Source organism: Meriones unguiculatus, chromosome 18, assembly GCF_030254825.1.
Source record: "Meriones unguiculatus strain TT.TT164.6M chromosome 18, Bangor_MerUng_6.1, whole genome shotgun sequence".
NCBI classification, from domain to species: Eukaryota; Metazoa; Chordata; class Mammalia; order Rodentia; family Muridae; genus Meriones; species Meriones unguiculatus.
Window position 1 is genome coordinate 38,407,464 of NC_083365.1, and position 20,493 is coordinate 38,427,956.

General features: G+C 39.9%; 1 protein-coding gene across 2 annotated transcripts in view; it reads left to right on the plus strand.

The window, feature by feature from the left end:
• Pdhx (pyruvate dehydrogenase complex component X) overlaps nucleotides 1-20,066 on the plus strand; it is a 57,879-nt gene extending 37,813 nt beyond the window's left edge. For both annotated transcript variants that reach the window (XM_060372000.1, XM_021656493.2), the window contains 7 exons: nucleotides 43-141; nucleotides 6,978-7,152; nucleotides 8,475-8,622; nucleotides 11,027-11,085; nucleotides 12,963-13,121; nucleotides 16,839-16,903; nucleotides 18,860-20,066. In XM_060372000.1, coding sequence (XP_060227983.1) covers nucleotides 43-141; nucleotides 6,978-7,152; nucleotides 8,475-8,622; nucleotides 11,027-11,085; nucleotides 12,963-13,121; nucleotides 16,839-16,903; nucleotides 18,860-19,118 — 964 coding nt within the window. In that variant the 3' untranslated portion in view covers nucleotides 19,119-20,066. The remainder of the gene's footprint in view (nucleotides 1-42; nucleotides 142-6,977; nucleotides 7,153-8,474; nucleotides 8,623-11,026; nucleotides 11,086-12,962; nucleotides 13,122-16,838; nucleotides 16,904-18,859) is intronic.
• The last annotated feature ends 427 nt before the right edge of the window (nucleotides 20,067-20,493 follow it).

The window sequence follows — 20,493 nt, forward strand, 5'->3', positions numbered from 1 at the left end:
AGTGATAATTAGTTTAATTCATGTTGGTGTTTTTATTCTTAGGGTCCGCATAAGTCCGGCTGCCCGAAACATTCTGGAAAAACATTCATTGGATGCCAGCCAGGGCACAGCCACGGGCCCTCGAGGAGTCTTCACTAAAGAGTATGTGCATGTATGCATTTTTGTAATTGTCAGTCCCTTCACTTATCTTTTTCTGGTAAACAGCTTCTTCTGTGTGAAGATTTAAAATGAGGCACACTGTTCTTTTTTGGTTTTAATTGCTTTTGTTACTGTAAGTTATATTCTGTGCAAGGGTGTTTTCAATAATTGTACCATTATTAAGAAGTAGGTCTAGTTCAGTGACCAAGCCACATCCTTAAAAAGGGTGATAATGCAGAACATTAGAGCACCAAGCAGGGAGACATACTTCAAGTTGTGTAAAATCAACAGTCACATTTAAACTTCCCAGGTATGGAAGTATACTTTTAAAATACATTCATTCTTAGCTCTTCAGAGCTTGTTTACTTCTTTCAAAGCAATCTCCATCTGCAGTTAATTCTCTTTAGGGATTTCCTTTTCTCCTTCATTGATCTGTGTGTGAGTTAATACCATTTTAATTATAAGTATGCCTTAAAATCTGATAGACACTTCAGCTTTTCCTTAGTTTTGTCACCAAAGTAGCTTTATTTATCTCCTGGATGTAAAAGAGTTTTTAGGCTTCTGTGGGTTGGGGGAAAACATGGTCATTTATGAGATGTATTAAATTGATATCTTTCTAGTCTTTGCAGTCAAGAAATTGGTGCATCTTTGCATTTGTTTTAAGTTGTCGGGTCTATGAAAACAGATGGGCCTTCTCTAGTGGGATGTAGCCTAATAAAGGTACAACAAGGCTATCAAATGGCCTGTGACCACATGTAAAGTCACCACAGCAATGTCTGCAGCTAATACTCATCAGAAATGGTGATGTTGGCTAGAACTTTGATAAATCACATAGAATAGAAATAAAGTGGTGGTTCTGGCCTGGGAAGCTGGTCTTCTTATTCTGGTTTATATTTTTTTAATTACTTGCCAGATTGTGTCTTAGTAGACACTGCAAAAAGCATGGAATAAAACAACCACCTTCATAACAGGATGACTTTGCCCTGTCTCTTACTTGAGAGATAGGATGAAGGGCCTGCTTAATTCATTAGCCACTGAAGATTTGAATAAATGCAAAATAATTATAGCTATACCCAAGAAGGATCAGCTTGGCAAGTTCATGCAGTATAACTTGCAACAGATAATGGCCTCTGAGGTAAGTGGATCAGTTGAGGTAATGCTCATAAAGTAATGCAGGTAGGAGATAATGAATACTGCCCTTAATGTGTTTGGAAGTCATAAAAGAGACGCTAGAGTGTGTGTCTGGGATCCTGGTCTAGATCATGAAAATGTTGGCTCCAGAAGTAGGTTGAATAAGGGGTTTGAGGAATTGTTTGCCTTAGCAGAATAGCTGATGTCTGAAGCTTTCTGTCAGCACCACAAAGCTGCCCAGGAATAAGGACCCATATGATGAAGATGGAGGAGAAAGTTTGAGTAGCCTCAACATAAAACCAGATACTCTAAATCAATTGGAAAAAAAAGTGGGGAACAGCCTAGAACTCATTGGCACAGGAGACAACTTCCTGAACAGAACACCAACAGCACAGGCTCTAAGAGCAACAATCAATAAATGGGACCTCATGAAACTGAAAAGTTTCTGTAAAGCAAAGGATACCGTCATCAAAACAAAACGACTGCCTACAGATTGGGAAAGAATCTTCACTAACCCTTTATCTGACAGAGGACTAATATCCAGTATATACAAAGAACTAAAGAAGCTGAAAAGCAGCAAACCAAGTAATCCAATTAAAAAATGGGGAACAGAGCTAAACAGAGAATTCTCTGTAGAGGAATATCGAATGGCAGAAAAACACTTAAAGAAATGCTCATCCTCATTAGCCATCAGGGAAATGCAAATCAAAACGACCCTGAGATACCTTACACCCATCAGAATGGCCAAGATGAAAAACTCAAGCGATAACACATGCTGGAGAGGTTGTGGAGAAAGGGGAACCCTCCTCCACTGCTGGTGAGAATGTAAACTGGTACAACCACTCTGGAAAGCTATCTGGCGCTTTCTAAGACAATTAGGAATAGTGCTTCCTCAAGACCCAGCTATACCACTGCTAGGTATATACCCAAAGTTCGTTCAAGTACACAAAAGGGATACTTGCTCAACCATGTTTATAGCAGCTCTATTTGTAATAGCCAGAACCTGGAAACAACCCAGATGTCCATCAACGGAGGAATGGGTACAGAAATTGTGGTGTTTTTACACAATGGAATACTACTCAGCAATCAAAAAGGAGGAAATCATGAAATTTGCAGGCAAATGGTGGGACCTAGAAAAGATCATTCTGAGTGAAATATCCCAGAAGGAGAAAGACAAACACGGGATATACTCACTTATATAGACCTATAAGATATGATAAACATAATGAAATCTATACACCTAAAAAAGATAATCAATTGAGCGGACATGGGGTAAGATGATCAATCCTCATTTAGAAAGACAGATGGGATGTGCATTGAACGTATGACAGGAGTCTACTGAGCGCATCTGAAAGACTCTAACTAGCAGTGTTTTCAAAGCAAAGACTCATGACCAAACCTTTGGCAGAGTACAGGGAATCATAAGAAAGAAGGGGAGTTAGTCTGTTGGGGAAAGGATAGGAGCTCCACAAGGACCAAATATATCTGGGCACAGGGTCTTTTCTGAGACTGACATTCAACCAAGGACCATGTATGGTTATAACCTAGAACCTCCACTCAGATGTAGCCTGTGGTAGCTCAGTAACCAATTGGTTTCCCAAAGTGAGGGGAACAAGGACTATTTCTAACAGGAACTCAATGACTGGCTCTTTGGTCTCCCCACCCCCGAAGGGAGGAGCAGTCCTGTTAGGCCACAGAGGAGGGCTTTGCAGCCAGTCCTGAAGATACCTGATAAAACAGGATCAGATGAATGGGGAGGAGGTCCCCCCTATCAGTGGACTTGGAAAGGGGCACGGTGGAGATGAGGGAGGGAGGGAGGGACTGGGAGGGAATGAGGGATCGGGACACGGCTGGGATACAGAGTTAATAAAATGTAACTGATAAAAAAATAATAATAATAAAATTTAAAAAAAAACAAATGAAAGTTTGAGTAGATCGTGAAGCAGTGATTGTCATCGAATCAGCAGCAACCACATCACTTAGGAGACTAAATTTCTGTGCTAAGATATTATAGAATGATCCAAAAGTCAAGGATTATAGGATCTGAGAAAAGGTTCTTGAACTTAGTGACTAGGTCCCCTTTTGGAAAGCAGTTTTAATGGTAGGACAGCAAAGACATGGGACTCTCTGCTCCCCCTACCCTCCACCTTAGGGTGTGACCACATAAACCAGGCTGGCTTTGAAACTGTAGGAGCCTTTCTCCCTGCCTGCCAAATGCATGTGCCACAATGTTTAATGCATGCAGATATTTTAATAACCTGTTTAAAATTGCAGTAATGTTGTTATCTTCTTGATACCTTAAGGAAACAGTGTTAAAAGTTATGCTTCTGATGCTTTTGCCTTCTTTCTCCCACTAATACCCAGTTCTTTTCCTGGCCTTTATGCCTTCACTACCATAAAGAAGTCAACTATGTTCTTCTGAGTATGAATCATTACAGAAGACTTCATGAGAAAAGCATCTTTAATGCATGCTTTATTAAGGATTTTTGCTTTTCTATGCTGATTAACATTAAGATGAAGTTTAGAGAGAGGAATTGCCCTAGTGGCTTCCACAGAAATGCCTTCTTCTGAAATGGTTGTAGAGCTCGAGGCTTTGGCTTAACCACCCTCACACCCCACCCCATGCCTTAGCACAGGTTCTGGAAATGATGAGTGCCATTCTTCCCTCCGCTTTCGTCAGCTCAGAATACAGAGCAGGTGGTGTGACAGCAGTTCTGACCACATAGCAGCACCTCTGATCTGGTTTTTAAATTTCATGTTAGAACAAAAGTAGTGTTCTACTTCTGTATTGTGAAGAAGCTCGGAGTCATGAGTTAGCTTGCCCGAATGACGAGTGCCAGGCCACAGTCAGGCTTGTTAACACAGTAAGAGTCTTTGCTATCAGCCTTAATCTTAATATCCAACAGTTAAATCGGAATTGTACTTAGTGTTTTTGTTCATGTCAGCCACAGCATCAAAAGTTGGCTTGTTAGGTAGTTGTCTAGTTGAAGTAATAGTCTCCAATTAGTTGATGATGCACAGAGGGAACTACCCTCTGAGGTGTGGAAAAGATTCTACTGGAGCTAATTTCCCAAGCACCGTCTGCTTTTTGTAGAGTACATGCTTCATTTGTTTTTCTCCTGTTTTAGAGTTTTTAATCAGCTTAATCTGATTAATTATTTAATAGGCAGAAATCATTAAAATCCTCTCTGCATTATAGCAACTAAATAGTGGACTGTTATTAAACAACACTTAACATTTACACTTCATGGGTTATGTAATTCTAAAATCAATAATAAAACTTGATTGCAATCCCTGGTCAGAATTACTTTTTCCTTGCTTTTTTTTGTGATTAGTGGCTCTTCTTCACTTTGCTTCCTCACCAAGTTCTGGTTTACCCAGTATTCTTAATTACTTCAGGAGTAAAACCAGATCACCTGTTCTTTGACAAAGCACTTGTACAGACAGGAAATTAGAGCTGTGTCTATTTAACGTCAGCACCCTAGCTTGTAGATTGATGAATCCAGATATGAGACATGTAGGCTTTTACCATTTCCTTGTGTGTGGTTTGATCTGATGAGCAAGTGAGAAATCTGTGTAAGAAATGTGTTTGTTATTTGCTGATAATGCACTTTTCTAGATAAATATCTAATTACCTCACATGAAATGGGAAGGGACTATAATGTTCGGCTGGAACTTATAAGTGCTCTAGATAAGAAAAATTCCCTTTTGGGGGCGCAGTTTTGAGTCAGTAGGTCTTACATTTTCATCTAGCTGGCCTTTGGGCTCAGGACAGCAGTCTCCAGGAATTGTGTCCGCTATCATTGACCTTGGCCCATACATGTAAAGTCATAATTTGGATTTGGATTATAAATATTATGGGTAAAAATTGATTTCCAAGTAAAAGTAAGGTGGTTAAAAGCCATAAAGGTCCAGAGATCACTCCCTGGAACACTTGTCGCCTTCACTCCCTCAGCCACTCGGTTGCCATCTCCAGGCTGTGGCCCACCCTTTGAGAAGCAGTACCGCCACCAGCTATTCCCTGTGACTTTGTCTGCTGAGGAAAGGTCAGAGGGTCCTGCCAGTAGCTGTAGGTTAGGCACATCGCAGTTCCTTGTTCAGTCCTAGCATTACCATGGATTACTCTTTAGGTAGTCTGTTCTTAGGAGAAGACTGCTTTCACTCTATTCGATTGCATAGCATGTCCTCGGCTGTTAGAAAGTAGAAAACACAGGCTTTGCAGCTGGCTCCGAACCTGGGCATACACGAGTGTTCTCAGCCCAGGCTGTGCTCAGCTGCCTGCGACTCCACCATGCTCACCACTCTTCTGCTCTGGCCTTTCTTCTCTTAGAGCCCTCGTCTTCTTAGAGCCTACATGTTCTCTACCCACTTCTCCCAGCCCTTCGGCTTAACCCTTCACACCATCCCACGTTAACGACCATCTCCCCAGGCCTCCCCCAGCTCCTCTGTTCTAAAATAACCAGTCCTCTCACTCATTGCTTTCTGTCTTATTCTCTGATTTATTCCTTTTTAAAGATGCAGTTCCGTTTCTCTCGTTTGTTTGTGTGATTGTAGACTAGAGCTTGGTGGGGAGTCTTGTGTGACGTGTAATCCCAGCACCTGTAGTGGCGTGGGTGCTGGAGACAGACCGATTTAGATACTGAGTTTAACTTGTTTGTGTCCAGGTGTGTCTAAATTAGGAGTAATGATAATACTCCCACCTGGATGATTTGAGTGATATAGTACATGTGACACTCGGAGAGGTCTTTCTTTTCTCTTCCCCACTCTTCAGTATTGGGACTCTGGAATGACTTAGCATTTCTATTGCTTTGTTAGTTTGATCTAAAATATTCCAAGAACGTGTGTTCAGAAACACCCACACAGGGACTGTTGCCCCCTTCAGTGGGTTGGACCCTCCTATAGCAATTAACAATCAAGACAACCCCCCACAGGTGTGCCCATGGGCCAGTCCATCCTGGACAGTCCTTTAATCAAGACTCCCTTCTCAGATGACTCTAGGCTGTGTGGAGTTGACAGCTAACTAACCTACCAAACAGAACTGAGGACTTGACAGTCTTATAGTCTTAATTATATCCCTTTATGAACAACTGCACCTTTGTTTTACAAAGTAGTACAAAAGACAGGTCTGTAAATAGTTTAATTATTGTTCATTCTAAGGGATAATTTAGGAAATATTCTAATGAAATCCATAGATATTATGTAACTTGGCACTTTCTCAGTGTCATGTGACAATTATTTCATGAGCATAAAGTAAAACCGTTTTAATTAATGTATTGTTTATCTAACTAATAACACTTGTTTCCCAAAAAGAAACAGGTTTACTTTAATAAAAATTACTATCTTTACCCAATACTGAGGGGTTATTTGGGATATACTCTAGGATCAAAAAGATTAGACCTGTCAAAGAATGACAGCAGTGTCAAGTTGCCATAAGATACTAAGTGAGAGATTTTGTTTGGGAGAGAATTTTCATCTCAGATATGCCCAGTAAGTTCTAATTATTAGGAATTCAGATTATCAATTGGGTTTTGAAAATGTATGACTAATCATCGGATACCTAATAAGAATCAGAAGACTGTCGGGGAAGGACTTGCTTAGATTTTGCAGTATGTGCTTTCAACGTTTATCTTCCGCTCACCTCAGCACCATTTTCTAAGACTGTCTACTCCTTGTTGTTTCATGGTTACCCAATTTCTCCTCATTTCCAGAGATGCACTCAAGTTAGTCGAGCTGAAACAGATGGGCAAGATTACCGAATCCCGACCAGCCCCAACTCCTCCGTCCACTCTCGCAGCATCTGTCCCTCCCCAGGCCACAGCTGGGCCATCTTACCCTCGGCCAATGATCCCACCAGTATCCATCCCTGGGCAACCTAATGCAGCGGTAAGGCCTCAGTAAGACTGATAATTTAGATATGTGAAAAAGGAAATAAAAACATGTACTATGGGCTTTTTTAAGTACTTTTTATCAGTCTATTTTACAATAGCTTAAAGTTGTAAATAGAGAACCCCCAAATGGTTGTGGGGTTTTTTGTTTTGTTTTGTAGATTTCATGACACAAAGGGAACTTATGGCACTGTCTTCCAAGTAGAACTGTGGTTTGGATCCATTTGACTACAAGTTCTCACCCCTTTGTACAGTGCATGTGTGCTAATACACACAGAAACCCTTTCTTGAAAAACCATAGAAATGAACACATACTGCTTCCGTTAATAGAGAAGATGATTCATTATCATGCTCGGAAAGGAATGGGCGCTAAGAGTTTCACAGGCAACACTTTTTTATGTACAGTGACAGAGCACTGTGTACACAGAAATTTCATGTGTCAAATCTTCCTTAAAGTAGGCTGTAGTAGTTTATTCAAAATAGGAAGACAAATCTTTCAAATGCTCACAGAGTATACAAAGTATGTATTCTGTTTGATCAGAGCACTTTGCTAACAGAAAGTATTCTTAAAGTGTCATTTGTAAAAGGAAAAATGAATGATAGGGTTTTATTATCCTTTGGTGACTGTAATTCTATCTTTAAATGGAATAAAGCATGAGGAAGGGGTTAAATGTAATTGAGTGCCATGCCTTTACAAGAAAATTTATATTAAAATTAGAATTTTTATTATCTTGTTTATAGTTTGTTTTTAATACCTAGGAAATAAGATACTCAGGATTATTTTTAAATAACAAAATGCATGTTCTTTGACTGATTATCCATTATGTAATATGTTGCCTCTTTCTGTACTATGCCATTTTTCTAAGCGGTAACAAAAACCACTTTTAGGCTGTCTGAATTATTTCTTTCTGTGTTCTTCTCATGTTCAGCATACCTGTGCATACATAACAATATACGTGTGTACATACCTATATATGTGTGGGTACACATGGTATATATATACACAGCGATGATGGGTTAGTTTCCTTTTAGTTATCTTACACATGGTAATACAAGATACCTCATTCACAACTAAATTTAAATTTTGCTCTTTTTTCTATAGTTGTATAAACTCAAGCCAGATAATTAGGTTTCTTATATTCTCTCTTTCTGTAAAGAATTTTAATAGTACTTTTCTTAAGTTAATCTTTTAAAGAATAAATTGTTAGGTCTCTAACACTGAATTTCAGATAGGTAGTAGAGTAGTTTTATTTATATTGTTCCATTCTACTTATGTTTTAATGGGCAAATTGCCTTTTTTTTTTTTTTTTTTTTGGACAGGGCACATTCACTGAAATTCCTGCCAGCAATATTCGAAGAGTCATTGCCAAGAGGCTAACTGAATCAAAAAGTACTGTGCCTCACGCCTACGCCACTGCTGACTGTGACCTCGGAGCAGTTCTAAAAGTTAGAAAAGATCTGGTCAAAGGTCAGGAAAGTTGAGTTTACTTACTGTAGAATGAACGCTAATCTGAAGATCATGAAGTTCTTTATAGAATGTACCTTTTAATCTCATTTCTTCACCTGACTGCACTGTACTCTGGTTTGTTTTAGCATGGGAGAGAGAAGGGCTTTCTTCCTATTTGAAATAGGTTAGGTGCATAATATTGAATTAATCACAGTTTACTACTTTCTGTACAATCAGGATTTCAATTCTTCTGTGCTTTCATTCTCTGTGATGTTTCCACCTTGTCATTCAGTTTGCATTCATCCCACACTCTGCCACACACAGCCCTTGCAAAGTTTTATGGTGTCATTTGCTCTCTGCTGGTCATTTTCATAAGTAAAAATAGGCTTAATATTTTTGTCTCCCTTGATTTGGTATTTTGTGGGGCCAGGGGTAAGGACAGATGAATGACTTGCTTGGGCTAAATGCTTCTCTTAATTTTCAAGATCTTTTGATAGTTCTAGCTGGACAAGCAAAGCTGGACAAAGCTCTTACCTGATTAAAGAGTATGTGGGTTGTCAGTATATCTTAGACATCGCTTGACTATCACTCTTCTTTATGCAATTTTTAATTGTATTTTCAGGTTGTTAAATTGAATTCTCTCCATAAACATTTTAAACTACAGCTTCAGAGAGGCATGATGGTTAGCATGAAGATTTTATTTCGACTGTCCCAACCCATTTGCACGCTCTCTCGCCTTTTTGCACTGGCTATGCATGCCGGTGCATAGACATGTGTTCCTTACTGGTTCTTGTACTTTGGGTGTGGAGAAGCATTCAGTCTCTAATTTTTACAGTAAGTTTTTTGTAGATCTTTTTCAGGTTGAGGAAATTCCCATTCTCTGTATTCTGAGAATTTTAAGCATGAGTGGATGCTGAATTTTTTGTCAAAAAGTTTTTTTGTTTTTTGTTTTCAGCTTTTGAGATAATCTTTCCCTTTTGGTAAGATGCCAGATTACGTTGGTTGAATTTCAGTTGTTGAATCAACCCGAAATTCCTCATACAAACTTCTTCATGTACTATTTGATTTTATTAACATTTTGTTAAGATTCTTTATATTGGCTGGCTGTTAGTGGATTCAGGAAGCTGGGACAAGAGGAGTACAGACCAAATCTTTAGCCTGTGTTAGTCTTATCATGTCTCCAAATACTGGAAATGCACTTAGATTTCTACTCCTAGAGGAGATTTTAGACAAAAACAAACAAAAACCCCAAACCAGAATGTTTATCTATTTCTGGATATGCAGCTAGACTTGTGATGTACAGCTGACAGTCAATGCACAGCTTTGCAGTGTATAAGCTGGTGCCATTTGTCTAAGCTCTGTTTAAAAGCTAAGCTCTCAGGTGTACTTTTGAGTGAGCTACTGTTCATGTAGACTATCATGATGCCACAGTAACAGCATACATGTTTCTTGCCACATATTATTAACTAGATTTTCACCACAAGGTCTTTCTACAAGTCTTTCTCTTTCTTACAAGAAAGAGGAGTGCCTGCCCCTCTCTGTTGCCATCCTAGCCATTGGCAACAGCAAAAGAAAAACGCAAATGTAGTTATGATTGGGGACCAAGCTTTGCCCTTAAATTGTTATGTATATTGCAAGGAAATTGAGCCACATGAACTCACCATTAATTCAGGGATCCTCAGCATGTGCACTAGGACCAGGGCCAGCATCGCTGCATCTTTGGCAGTTTCTGTATCTTGTGGTATTGAGTTATAAAATAGCTCCCATTTAAGGACTCTGTTTAATGCTTTAAAATGCTTGTCTTAAATTCTTTTTGTCACACACTCTATTAGTTAAAGAAGAAATGTAATCACCCTTTATAAAAACCCTTTATAAGTTCATCTATTTGATGTACTTAGGCAGCTCTTCTAATATTTTTAATATTATATAGTGTGCACTGAGTAAAGACATTTGAAAATGAGGAGAACTGACTGGTGCACAAGTGCAGAGATTCTTTGCCTTCCGTGCCGTGGTTGGGTCTTTTATTTGATTGTATCTGTGCTGTCCTCTTCCAATTTTCATACATGATTTCTGAATACCTTCCCAAAATGCTAAGCAGGGCTTAGAAGTGAGCTTCTTGATAGAAAGAATACTAAAAATTGAACTCAAGGCCCTGAGTATAGTAAGTACTGTTTTACCTCCTCAGCTGTACACTATCCCAACCCCCCGAGAAGTGAGCTTTTGCACCCTCACTTATACTGTGTGTAGGACTTTGTGTACTCCACATTTTGCTGAGCAAGGAAACCTGTTTTACAAAGCAATTGCAGATCTGGTGTTTTTCATTGCTGTGCGCCAGACTTGTCCATAATGTACAAGTTTGAAATCATAAGGGTCAGCGTTTTAAGTATTATAAGTATGGGCTTTAATGTGCTTGTTCTTCTTTCAGATGACATTAAAGTCTCAGTCAATGACTTTATCATCAGAGCAGCAGCTGTTACTCTTAAAGTAAGTGGCCAAAGCAAAGTAACTGGCTTTTAATGTCTCTTGGCTTAAGATGTATATAATTTTACTGCTAAAAAAATATCCTATTGTTTAATTTAGTTTGCTTTACAGGTAAGGAAACCTAGACTCAAAAGGGCTCTCAAAGTACTTAAAGCAGAATAAAGACCATTTATTCAGTCAGTGCTAATTGATCCCCTTGTACTGGGTGATGAGCAAGTCTGTACAGTGCAAACGAATGGCAGAGTAAACAGAAGCCTTCTGCATGTATACCAGCATGACAGAAGAGGGCTCCAGACCTCATTATAGATGGTTGTGAGCCACCATGTGGTTGCTGGGAATTGAACTCAGGACCTCGGGAAGAACAGACAGTGCTCTTAACCTCTGAGCCATCTCTCCAGCCCCCTTCTCTTCATTTTTGAAGCACACATTTTCCCAGAAAGTGGCCCACCTCATGCAGTTTCCCAAACATACTAGCCAGGAGACTCTTGATTGCTGTGATTCTTCAGTGTGTCTGAGATGTTCAAAAAGCTGCCTTGCTTGTATTGGTGTAGTCTTTTTTCCCATTTACTTTGTTTTGCTGTGGGGCTTTTTTTTCTTTCTTTCTTTCTTTTTTTTCCTTAGGTCTGTTTGGTTAGAAAAGTTGAGTATAGAACTCATTCTAATAATTTTTAAAACGGGTTAAAATTATGAATATTGTTTTGAATCCAACTTAGATTATGTCCATGGGTCTTCATTGTGTAGTCATTAATTAAATGTCATTCCAAGATAGTCTTCCGTGTTGGGGCTTTTACCTGTTTTTGGTTTTTAAGTAAGATTTTATTTTTGGTGTGTGTATGTGTGTTTCTGTTTATGTTATGGGCATGTACACGTGTGCATGTGCCCATGGACTCCAGCAGAGGGCTTCGGATCCCTAGAGCTGAAGTTACTGGTCCCTGAGAGGCACCTGGTGCAGATGCTGGGAATCCAATGCTGGGATCCTCTACAAGAGCAGTGTACGCTCTCAACCTGGCCAACCCCCCAGCTCCTTGTCTTTTGTGATTTGTATGATCTGAAGAAATTGGGATCTTTTGAGGGATTAGGACTTTGTTTTCACTATTTCAACACTGGGGCGTTGTTGAGTGAATGCATAATGCAGAGAAATTGTAAAAATAACTGATTACAATGTAAAGGAGTAAAACAGGAATCTAAATAGAGGAAAAAGGTCCATCCTAACAGAGTGGCAGAAGAGACAGGCAGAGTGGAATCAGGCTGTGCTCTGCCATCAGAAAATGCCATGCCTGGACACTTGAATCTTGCTCTGCAGAAAGCAGGGGATTTCTGAGAAGAGAAACTGGCTCTGGATTCTGTATTCAGTACTATTTTTGCCCTGTGGTCTTGGCCCTGTCAGTATACGCCATGTAGGCGTTCAGTCATTTTGTGTATTCTTATCCTATCCTTCAGCGGAGTTAGTTCTCTATGTTAAGTCTATCCCTGCGCATGCATGATGTCTGTCTTCTGTTTGTAACGCTCCGGAAATGGCTTTTAAATAGAGGGCACATTTACTGAGGACTTGCTAATAGATATTCAAATTGTACTAAAAAGTCCAGTTTTCATGCAAAAGGAAAGTAGGTGAATATCACTCCTGTTTTCTGCTACACTGTTCCCGTCAAGCTCATATTGGTCAAAACTCATTTTCTCACTCATACATACTGCTGAAAAGTGTTTGTTCTTCCCAAACATGAATAGCAATCAGTGTTCATTTTTTAGAAACCAGAGTTTTATGTATTTCCTTCTGTCTAGCTGTATACACATGCACAATAATATAAGTCATATTTCTCTGACTACTTTAATCTCAAGCTTCTTCCTTCATATGGGCTTTTTTTTCTTTTTTCTGCCTACAGCAAATGCCAGGGGTTAATGTCAGCTGGGATGGAGAAGGCCCAAAGCAGCTGCCCTCCGTTGACATTTCAGTGGCTGTGGCAACAGATAAAGGTTTAATTACTCCAATCATAAAAGATGCAGCTTCTAAGGGCATACAGGAGATCGCTGACTCTGTAAAGGTACGTGTCCAGAAGACTGTGCTCTCAAACTGATTGCATTTTCATCTTCGTGCCTGCTGAGAGTCTTTTCTTGTGTGGATGTATATGTTAGCGGAGGGTATGTGAATGTGTGAGCGCATGTGCCCTTAGAAACTAGAAGGTCTCCAGATGCCCTGGAGCCGGAGTTGCAAATGGTTCTGAATTCCCCCATGAGGGTGCTTAGAAGTGAGTCCCGGCCCTCCGCAGGAGAGTATACACTCATAACTGGGACCATCTCTAATCCCCATTCGAGGTCCTTGACTCGATCAGGTTTCACTGTGGTTTCTGTGAGGGCAAGGGGAGATCCCAAGTGCCTCTCTCACATATTTAGGCTTTCCGTTTTTATCAAGGTGTTACTTATTTTAAGGATATTTAATATTTCAACATTTTAAAAGTAACGTAGCTAAATTAGAGGTCAGCTCCATTCATGTTCTCTGTAAAAGCTTAATTGTTCAAAGTCCAAAACACAGTCCTAAAGATTGTCTTAGGGTTTCCATTGCTCACAAATGGGGCACAGTTCCATGTGCCCAAAATAACCATGTGCTAGAGTTTTTAAACATAAAGCTATAAACAATGTTCTTTCTTAGAATTTTAGAGTTATACATAATTAAAGGTGAATCTAGTAGGTCTGACATTTTTAGTTCTTCATTCTTTGAGAAGGTTTGCAAACATGCAGCTATACAGATTAAAATGCAACTATTTTCCTTCACTGAAAGGTGGTGAGATGAGTTAAAAGTCAAAGTTAATAGGCTGGCTTTCTAGGATATAACATGAGTTGTTTCTTCTTGCCCACAAAGGTTGCATTCCAAGGTACCCTCATAGATGCCCAAACACACTCTATATGTACAAACAAACCTGTACAAAGCTTAGTGTATGAATCAGTCACAGTATGGGGTTAACAATAACACTAAAGTAGAACAATTATAATGGCCTAGTGTAATAAAATTGCCAGCATCATTATTCCTGCTCATTGGAAACATTTTATGTAAGTATGAATTAGGTGAACATCTAACTGGAGTGAGCAGTCTGGTGATGCCGGGAGACTTGATCTGGTGGAGCAAGCTGCTCAGTGTCTCCTAGAGGGGCGGAGTACACAGCATGAGAAAGCTGGACCAGAGAGGCAGTACACGCTTGCCTCGTGCTACAGAACAGCCTGTAGCTTCAAACTTACTATTCATATCTAGGATTTTCTATTTAATATTTTTATCCTGGGGTTGACCACAGGATAACTGAAATGCCACAAAGTGAAGCTACAAGTTCAGGGGAAACTGTTCGTGAACTTTATTTATCATGTAATATACTTCAGTGATGTGAGAGTGGAATGAGATTAAGTGTTGAAATAACATTTTAAAAATGTTGGGTTGAAATTACTGATCTGTAGAGCTGGGATTTTCCAATCTTGATGTGCATTAAAATTTTAGCTATTATAGGTTTTATTGGTTCTGAGCAATTTGGCAATTCTTACCACTCTAGCACCACAGTGTTAAAATAGCTATGTTAGCATTCTCTGGTCCTTCTCTTTGAAAGAACCGCTGTTTCCGAGGTGAGGAAGCAGTCCCCACAGCCTCCCCGCACCTTTCAGGTTTGCTGAGCACTGGCTCGCCATGCTGCCATGGCAGCCCAGATCAGCGTGCCACTCTTGATCTTATGGACCACCAAGTGCTGAACTAGGCGCAGTGTTTGGTCTCATTAGCCACAGTGATTGAGTTGCAGCCCTCCTTTTAGTAATAAATGCACTTACTTGCCTGTGCCTTCTTGTTGAATTTTGACTCCTAACCCTCCAGGAAAGGTAAGCAATCCATGTTCCAGTTTTGGAAGAAAGTTTCTTTACAATTACCACTCTGTTGTGGTTTCTACATGGAGATTTTATAGCGTGTCTTGTTCAAAAATATGCTGTTGTGTTTGAACAGAAAAAAAAATTAGAATCATTTTAATTCTAGCAATAAAATCACTGGGCATGGTGGCTCATGCCTTTAATCCCAGCAAGTGGGAGGCAGAGGCAGGTGGATCTCTGTGAGTTCTAGGATAGCCAGAGCTGTTATACAGAGAAACCTTGTCTGAAAGACCCCCCTCCAAAAAAATAAAATAAAATAATTTTGTGACTATATAGACTAATATGACTGTCTCTTAAGTAAAAGTTTTGTGAGCTTGTTAGAGAATTTTAAAGTATTTGTATAATTCACAGTGACAACAGTGACTGTAATGAACTCCAGCAGGCATTCTGTATCAGCCTTCCCCCCCCCCCCCCCATTTGAAAGGTGTCTCTCTATGTAGTCCTGGCTGTCTTGGAACTCTCTTTGTAGACCAGGCTGTCCTCTAGCTTACCGAGACCCACCTACTTCTGCCTCCCGAGTGCTAGGACTAAAGGTGTGTACTACCATGTTAGCCTGTGTGTCAGCTTTTCCTGTAAGCCTTTCATATATGTTAATTCTCTTCGGTCCTCTTTAAAGACATCCTGTTGGGGACAAAATAATAACTTTGTGAGATTGGTAAACTGATCAGGAAAACACTTAAGTAGCTTGTGTAAGCTTCTGTGAAGTGCAGTAATGGATCTCTTTTCCAACCCATCCGCTAGGCTCTAAAGCAGAGTGTATGCTGCCAACAGCTAAGCTTTCCGCTTCCCACTGAGGTGTTTAGTTAGCAGTGAGGCCACTATTCCTCTAAATCAGTGATATTTTCTAAATGAACAAGCAAACAAACAAAAATCTCATTTCTTCTGAAGGAGTGAGCAAACAGAGAGTACCTGAAGAATCAACAGTTAGACCACGCACGTGGCAGTGACTCGACTGGCAACATAGGAGAAAGGAATGCAGTTATATAGTTGTGGTGTTCTGGCCAGTAGACAAATCTTGTGGCTCAGGATTGAGATACATGACTGAGACAGAAAGTTAACAAGAATGAGGCCTGAGTTACCAATCATCCACAGAGAAGCAGTAAAGGCTATGCAGGAACGTGAGATCAGGGCTTCAGGCAGCTCGTGAGCAAGCTGGGAGGAGACTAGTGCTCTTTGGCCAGCCAGGAACCTTTTTTATTTTATTTTTTCTTTTAGGAGACCCTAGATCTTGCCAGGTTGGCCCAGAACTCATGCTGGCAGTGCACAGCTTCTGGATCCTAGTGTGGCTGGCTCCTTCTCATTGTTTTGTCTCAGTTCCAGTACTACCTTTACAGCCCTTCCGAATCTTCCATGGCTTATAGAGAGTTACTATATTACATTATATACTGTATGTAGTTAATATTTCCACAAATATAATTATATTTATATATTGTAGCAAACCCTGGGTCCTGTGCTATTTGTTCATTAAAAGACAGAGGCAGGCTTATTCTTATAATCAATGAGACATGTGTACTATAATTCTTCAAAACCTACTGGATTGATAAGAAAGAATGCCTCCTTTTTGTTGTTGTTGTTGTTGTTGTTGTGGTCCAAGAAAAAAAGCTTTATAGCCAATGTATATAGTGTTATGTGGAAGGCACAGCATTTCATGACAAGTCAAGAGCTCCAAAGCTGTTGAAGGAACTTTGTTGAGCTTTAACTTCTCAGGTTGTCTGCTCTCAAGCTTACTGTAATCTCCACAGACAAGTGATTAAATATCTAACACTTGCCCTGAACTCCAGATGGGGCTCTGCCCTATACAAGTGTTTCCAATAACACAATTAACTATAACATGATTTTGTTGCTGTGCTCTGTCCTTTTCTCAGGTTCTGTCAAAGAAAGCAAGAGATGGAAAATTGTTGCCTGAGGAGTACCAAGGAGGATCTTTTAGGTAATATTTAAATTCTTAATTAGCAATAGCATCACACAAATAGAAAAAGACTTACTCAGTCCATGTCAACCTTTCTCATGTTTTCTCATTTGTTTAAGACATTTTTAAAATGTAGGCTCCATCTCATGTACTCTAAATTTAGAGAGCAGGACATGTGACAGTATTGAATGGAGTAGTTAGGCCTTCCTTTCACAGCTGAAGGAGCCTATTGGTCTTACAATAAGTGTTCTTTTTATTAGCTGTTGGCTATCATAGAATGACATCCATGTTCTTAAACTTTTATTTTTTACTTAACTTTATAAGCAAGGTGGGTTTATAAACTGCAGCCATTTCCTTTCCTGTGATTATTAATCTGTGTGTTAATGTATTTGTGTCAGTCTTACTCTCCATGGGTCCTGAAGTTCTTTCCAGATTGGTACTCTCAGAATTATGGCACCATGCACATGCTTACTGTTGTCTTATGGTACCTGTTTTTGCTATATGGTCCTAAAAGTAGAATTCCCGGGTTCAATGCTGTGATAAACTCTGTCAAAGAGTTTTCCAGATGGTGTATAGACTTGTACATCTGCCGTGACAGAAGTGGAGACGGAGTCCCAGTGCTTTGTGTTCTTGACAGTATTTAATGTTAGGCTTCAACTTTTACCATCGGGGTCTGTAGTGCTGTATTTTGTGGTCAGGAACACGCCAATGAATAGTGTCAGACACCTTTTTATTCGTCAGTTGTTTGGTTGCCCAGTAGTTCATCAGTTGAAGTCATTGTTAAGGTCTTGCATCTGCTCTTTAAAACCAGTCCGTAGGCCTTAGCATGTGCAGATGCACAACTTCTGTAGGGTGTGTGTACTGGCTTCAGATCCCTCATCTTTACCTCTGGCTCTCCTGGTGGTGTGGACAGAGACTTTGCATTTTCATGAATTTCTATGTGCCCGTGTTTTTGCTTAGTTAGTGCTGTTTGTCCTCTGTCAGGACTCTGGCATTTCCAATGAAGCTCTTCTAGGTTGTTGGGGGGCGGGCGGACACTGCCTTTCTCCTTCCATTTGTAGCTAGATCACGTCCATCAGACTAAGATCTTCATTTGGTGAAAAGTAGAGGCCAGGGATCTTTCTTTCCCATAGAAACCTGGTGTCAGCCCAGGTCTGTTACTGAAAGGCTTCTCTCTCCCCTGCAGCAAGGGGAGGACGTGACTGTCTTGTTCAGCATCCATGTCATATTTTGCATTGGCTTTGCTTGGCTCTTGCTCGCTTAACACTGAAACACAACTGTCAGATGTTTGGTATGGAGACATTCCAGCTTTGTTCACACTCGTGGTTATCTTTCCTGCCTCCACATAGTCCAACAAGCTTTAGAGTCCATTTGCCATTTTTCAGACACAGACACAGCAAATGCCTAACTGCGATTTTGATTGGGTTTCTGCATTAAACTTGGTTCTGCAGCTGTTAGTGTGTCGAAGTGCTTTGATTTCTTTCATTTGTTCTATACCTTTCTTCATAGAGGTCATAGATCTTCATTAAATCTGCCTGATATCTGTCTTTTGGCATTATGCTAAATGATATGATTTTCACGTTTCACAGTTAGATGTTAATAACTTACATAAAATGTGATTCTGTTGACCTTTTGCCTAGCAGCATAAATCCACTCGTTAATCCTGAGTTTCGGTGTAGAGCTTTAGCTTTTTTCTGCAGACCATCAGTTCATCTGTAAGCACAGCAGCTGCATTCCTTGTCTTCACTAGACACACCTTCCTTTTCTTATTCTTGCTGTCTGTCACTGACAGGACCTCCAGGTTAGTACTGACCGTTCAGGAACAGTTGTGATATTCATATGTATGCTGATAGATGTGTTGCTTGGTCTTTGAGTAGCAGAGTATGAGGTTCAGTAGCATACTACAGTTTTTAAATAAAGTACACACATGTATTTGGGCCATGCCACCTTCAGCAGTCTTTTCCTCCCTCTCTCTAGTATTTCCAACTTGGGCATGTTTGGCATCGATGAATTCGCCGCAGTGATCAACCCGCCTCAGGCCTGTATTTTGGCAGTTGGGAGATTTCGCCCAGTACTGAAGCTCAGTGAAGATGAAGAGGGGAACCCCCAACTGCAGCAGCACCAGCTTATAACCGTCACAATGTCAAGTGACAGCCGCGTGGTGGATGACGAACTGGCCACCAGGTTTCTTGAAAGCTTCAAAGCAAACCTAGAGAATCCCATGCGGCTTGCGTAGCCCTCAGAGGGCAGCCGCCCATTGACTGGCTGGGAGGCAGAGACATGATTGGGTGTTAAGTATGGAGTAGATGAAATGCTTATTTATTTGAGGCGAAAGCCTTTGGCCTGAGCTGGCTTCCTGTTCCCATTATTTTCACTGTAGAAATGTTTGATGATAAATTGTAACTAATAAAGACAGTTTGTTTAGTCAGATGCATTTTAAGCTCAGATGCATTTTAACCTCTGGTGCTGTACAGAAGGGTATTAAACGGATGTAAGCCACATCCATGTTTGGTTCATTTGAAATTTGGGAATAATTGTAAATATATAATATTGTAAAACTTAAAAAAAAATCTTAGAACTCTCCCTTAATCGTGTTGAAATCACAACTGGGCTTCAAAGAGATGTCTGTCCATATTGGGACCTCTCTTTTTTTTTATAAGCAGTGCTCTTGATATACTTGAACAATTTAATATGTACAGTTAGTTTATTCCAGAGTAGTACGTAAGTATTACATTTTATTAGGGGTTGTGACAACATTATTAAACTTTGTGTATATAAAGCCAGGTGTCTTAGCTATATATATTTCCAGTCTTTTCACGTCTGTGATACTGTGAACTTCTAAAGAATACAATAAAAATGAAGAAAGAGGAAGAAGAACAAGAGTTGATTGTCCAGAGACCCTACCTCGTAAAAGTTGGGGGACAACTGGGTTTACACCTGTAACCTCAGCATTTAAGAGACTGAGAAAGGAGGATCACTCATTTAAGGCCAGCTGGGTTACACACTGAGGCCCCATCTCACCGAGGGGGCTGGGAGAGCGTTTGTTTGTTTGTTTGTTTGTTTGTTTGTTTGTTTTTGGTGTTTTTTTCCCCATGAAAAGCTGCATTTGATCTAAACTTCAACAGTGAGCTCTTCACATTCATGCTGAGTTGGAAAATACTGAAATAAATTTTGTTCTCTCTTATCATGCATTGTAAGTTTGTATTGTTCTAAACACAATGTTGTTTGTTAAAGCATTGTAATCTGTTTATATTGTACAATCAAATGTGAGGAAATAATAAAACTCTAGTCTACTTTAACATGACATGCAAAACAGAAAACTGGCCTATACGCTCAGAGTGGTGGGTCACACCTATAATCTTTGTAGTTGGGAGACCAACGCAGGAGGGTTCCCATGAGTTCAAGGCTAGCCTGAGCTACAAAGTGACACCCTGTCTCATAAGAAAGTAGAAGACCTAGGAAAAAGAACAGATGGGAAATATCCCTCTTTTAGTCCATCAGTTGAACCAAATTGTTCCTCATTATCATTAATGTTAGAATTGCTTCTTTCTCTTGGCAACTCTGGCAAGATAACGGTATTTAAATTGAATGGTAATGAATGGTAATTTAAT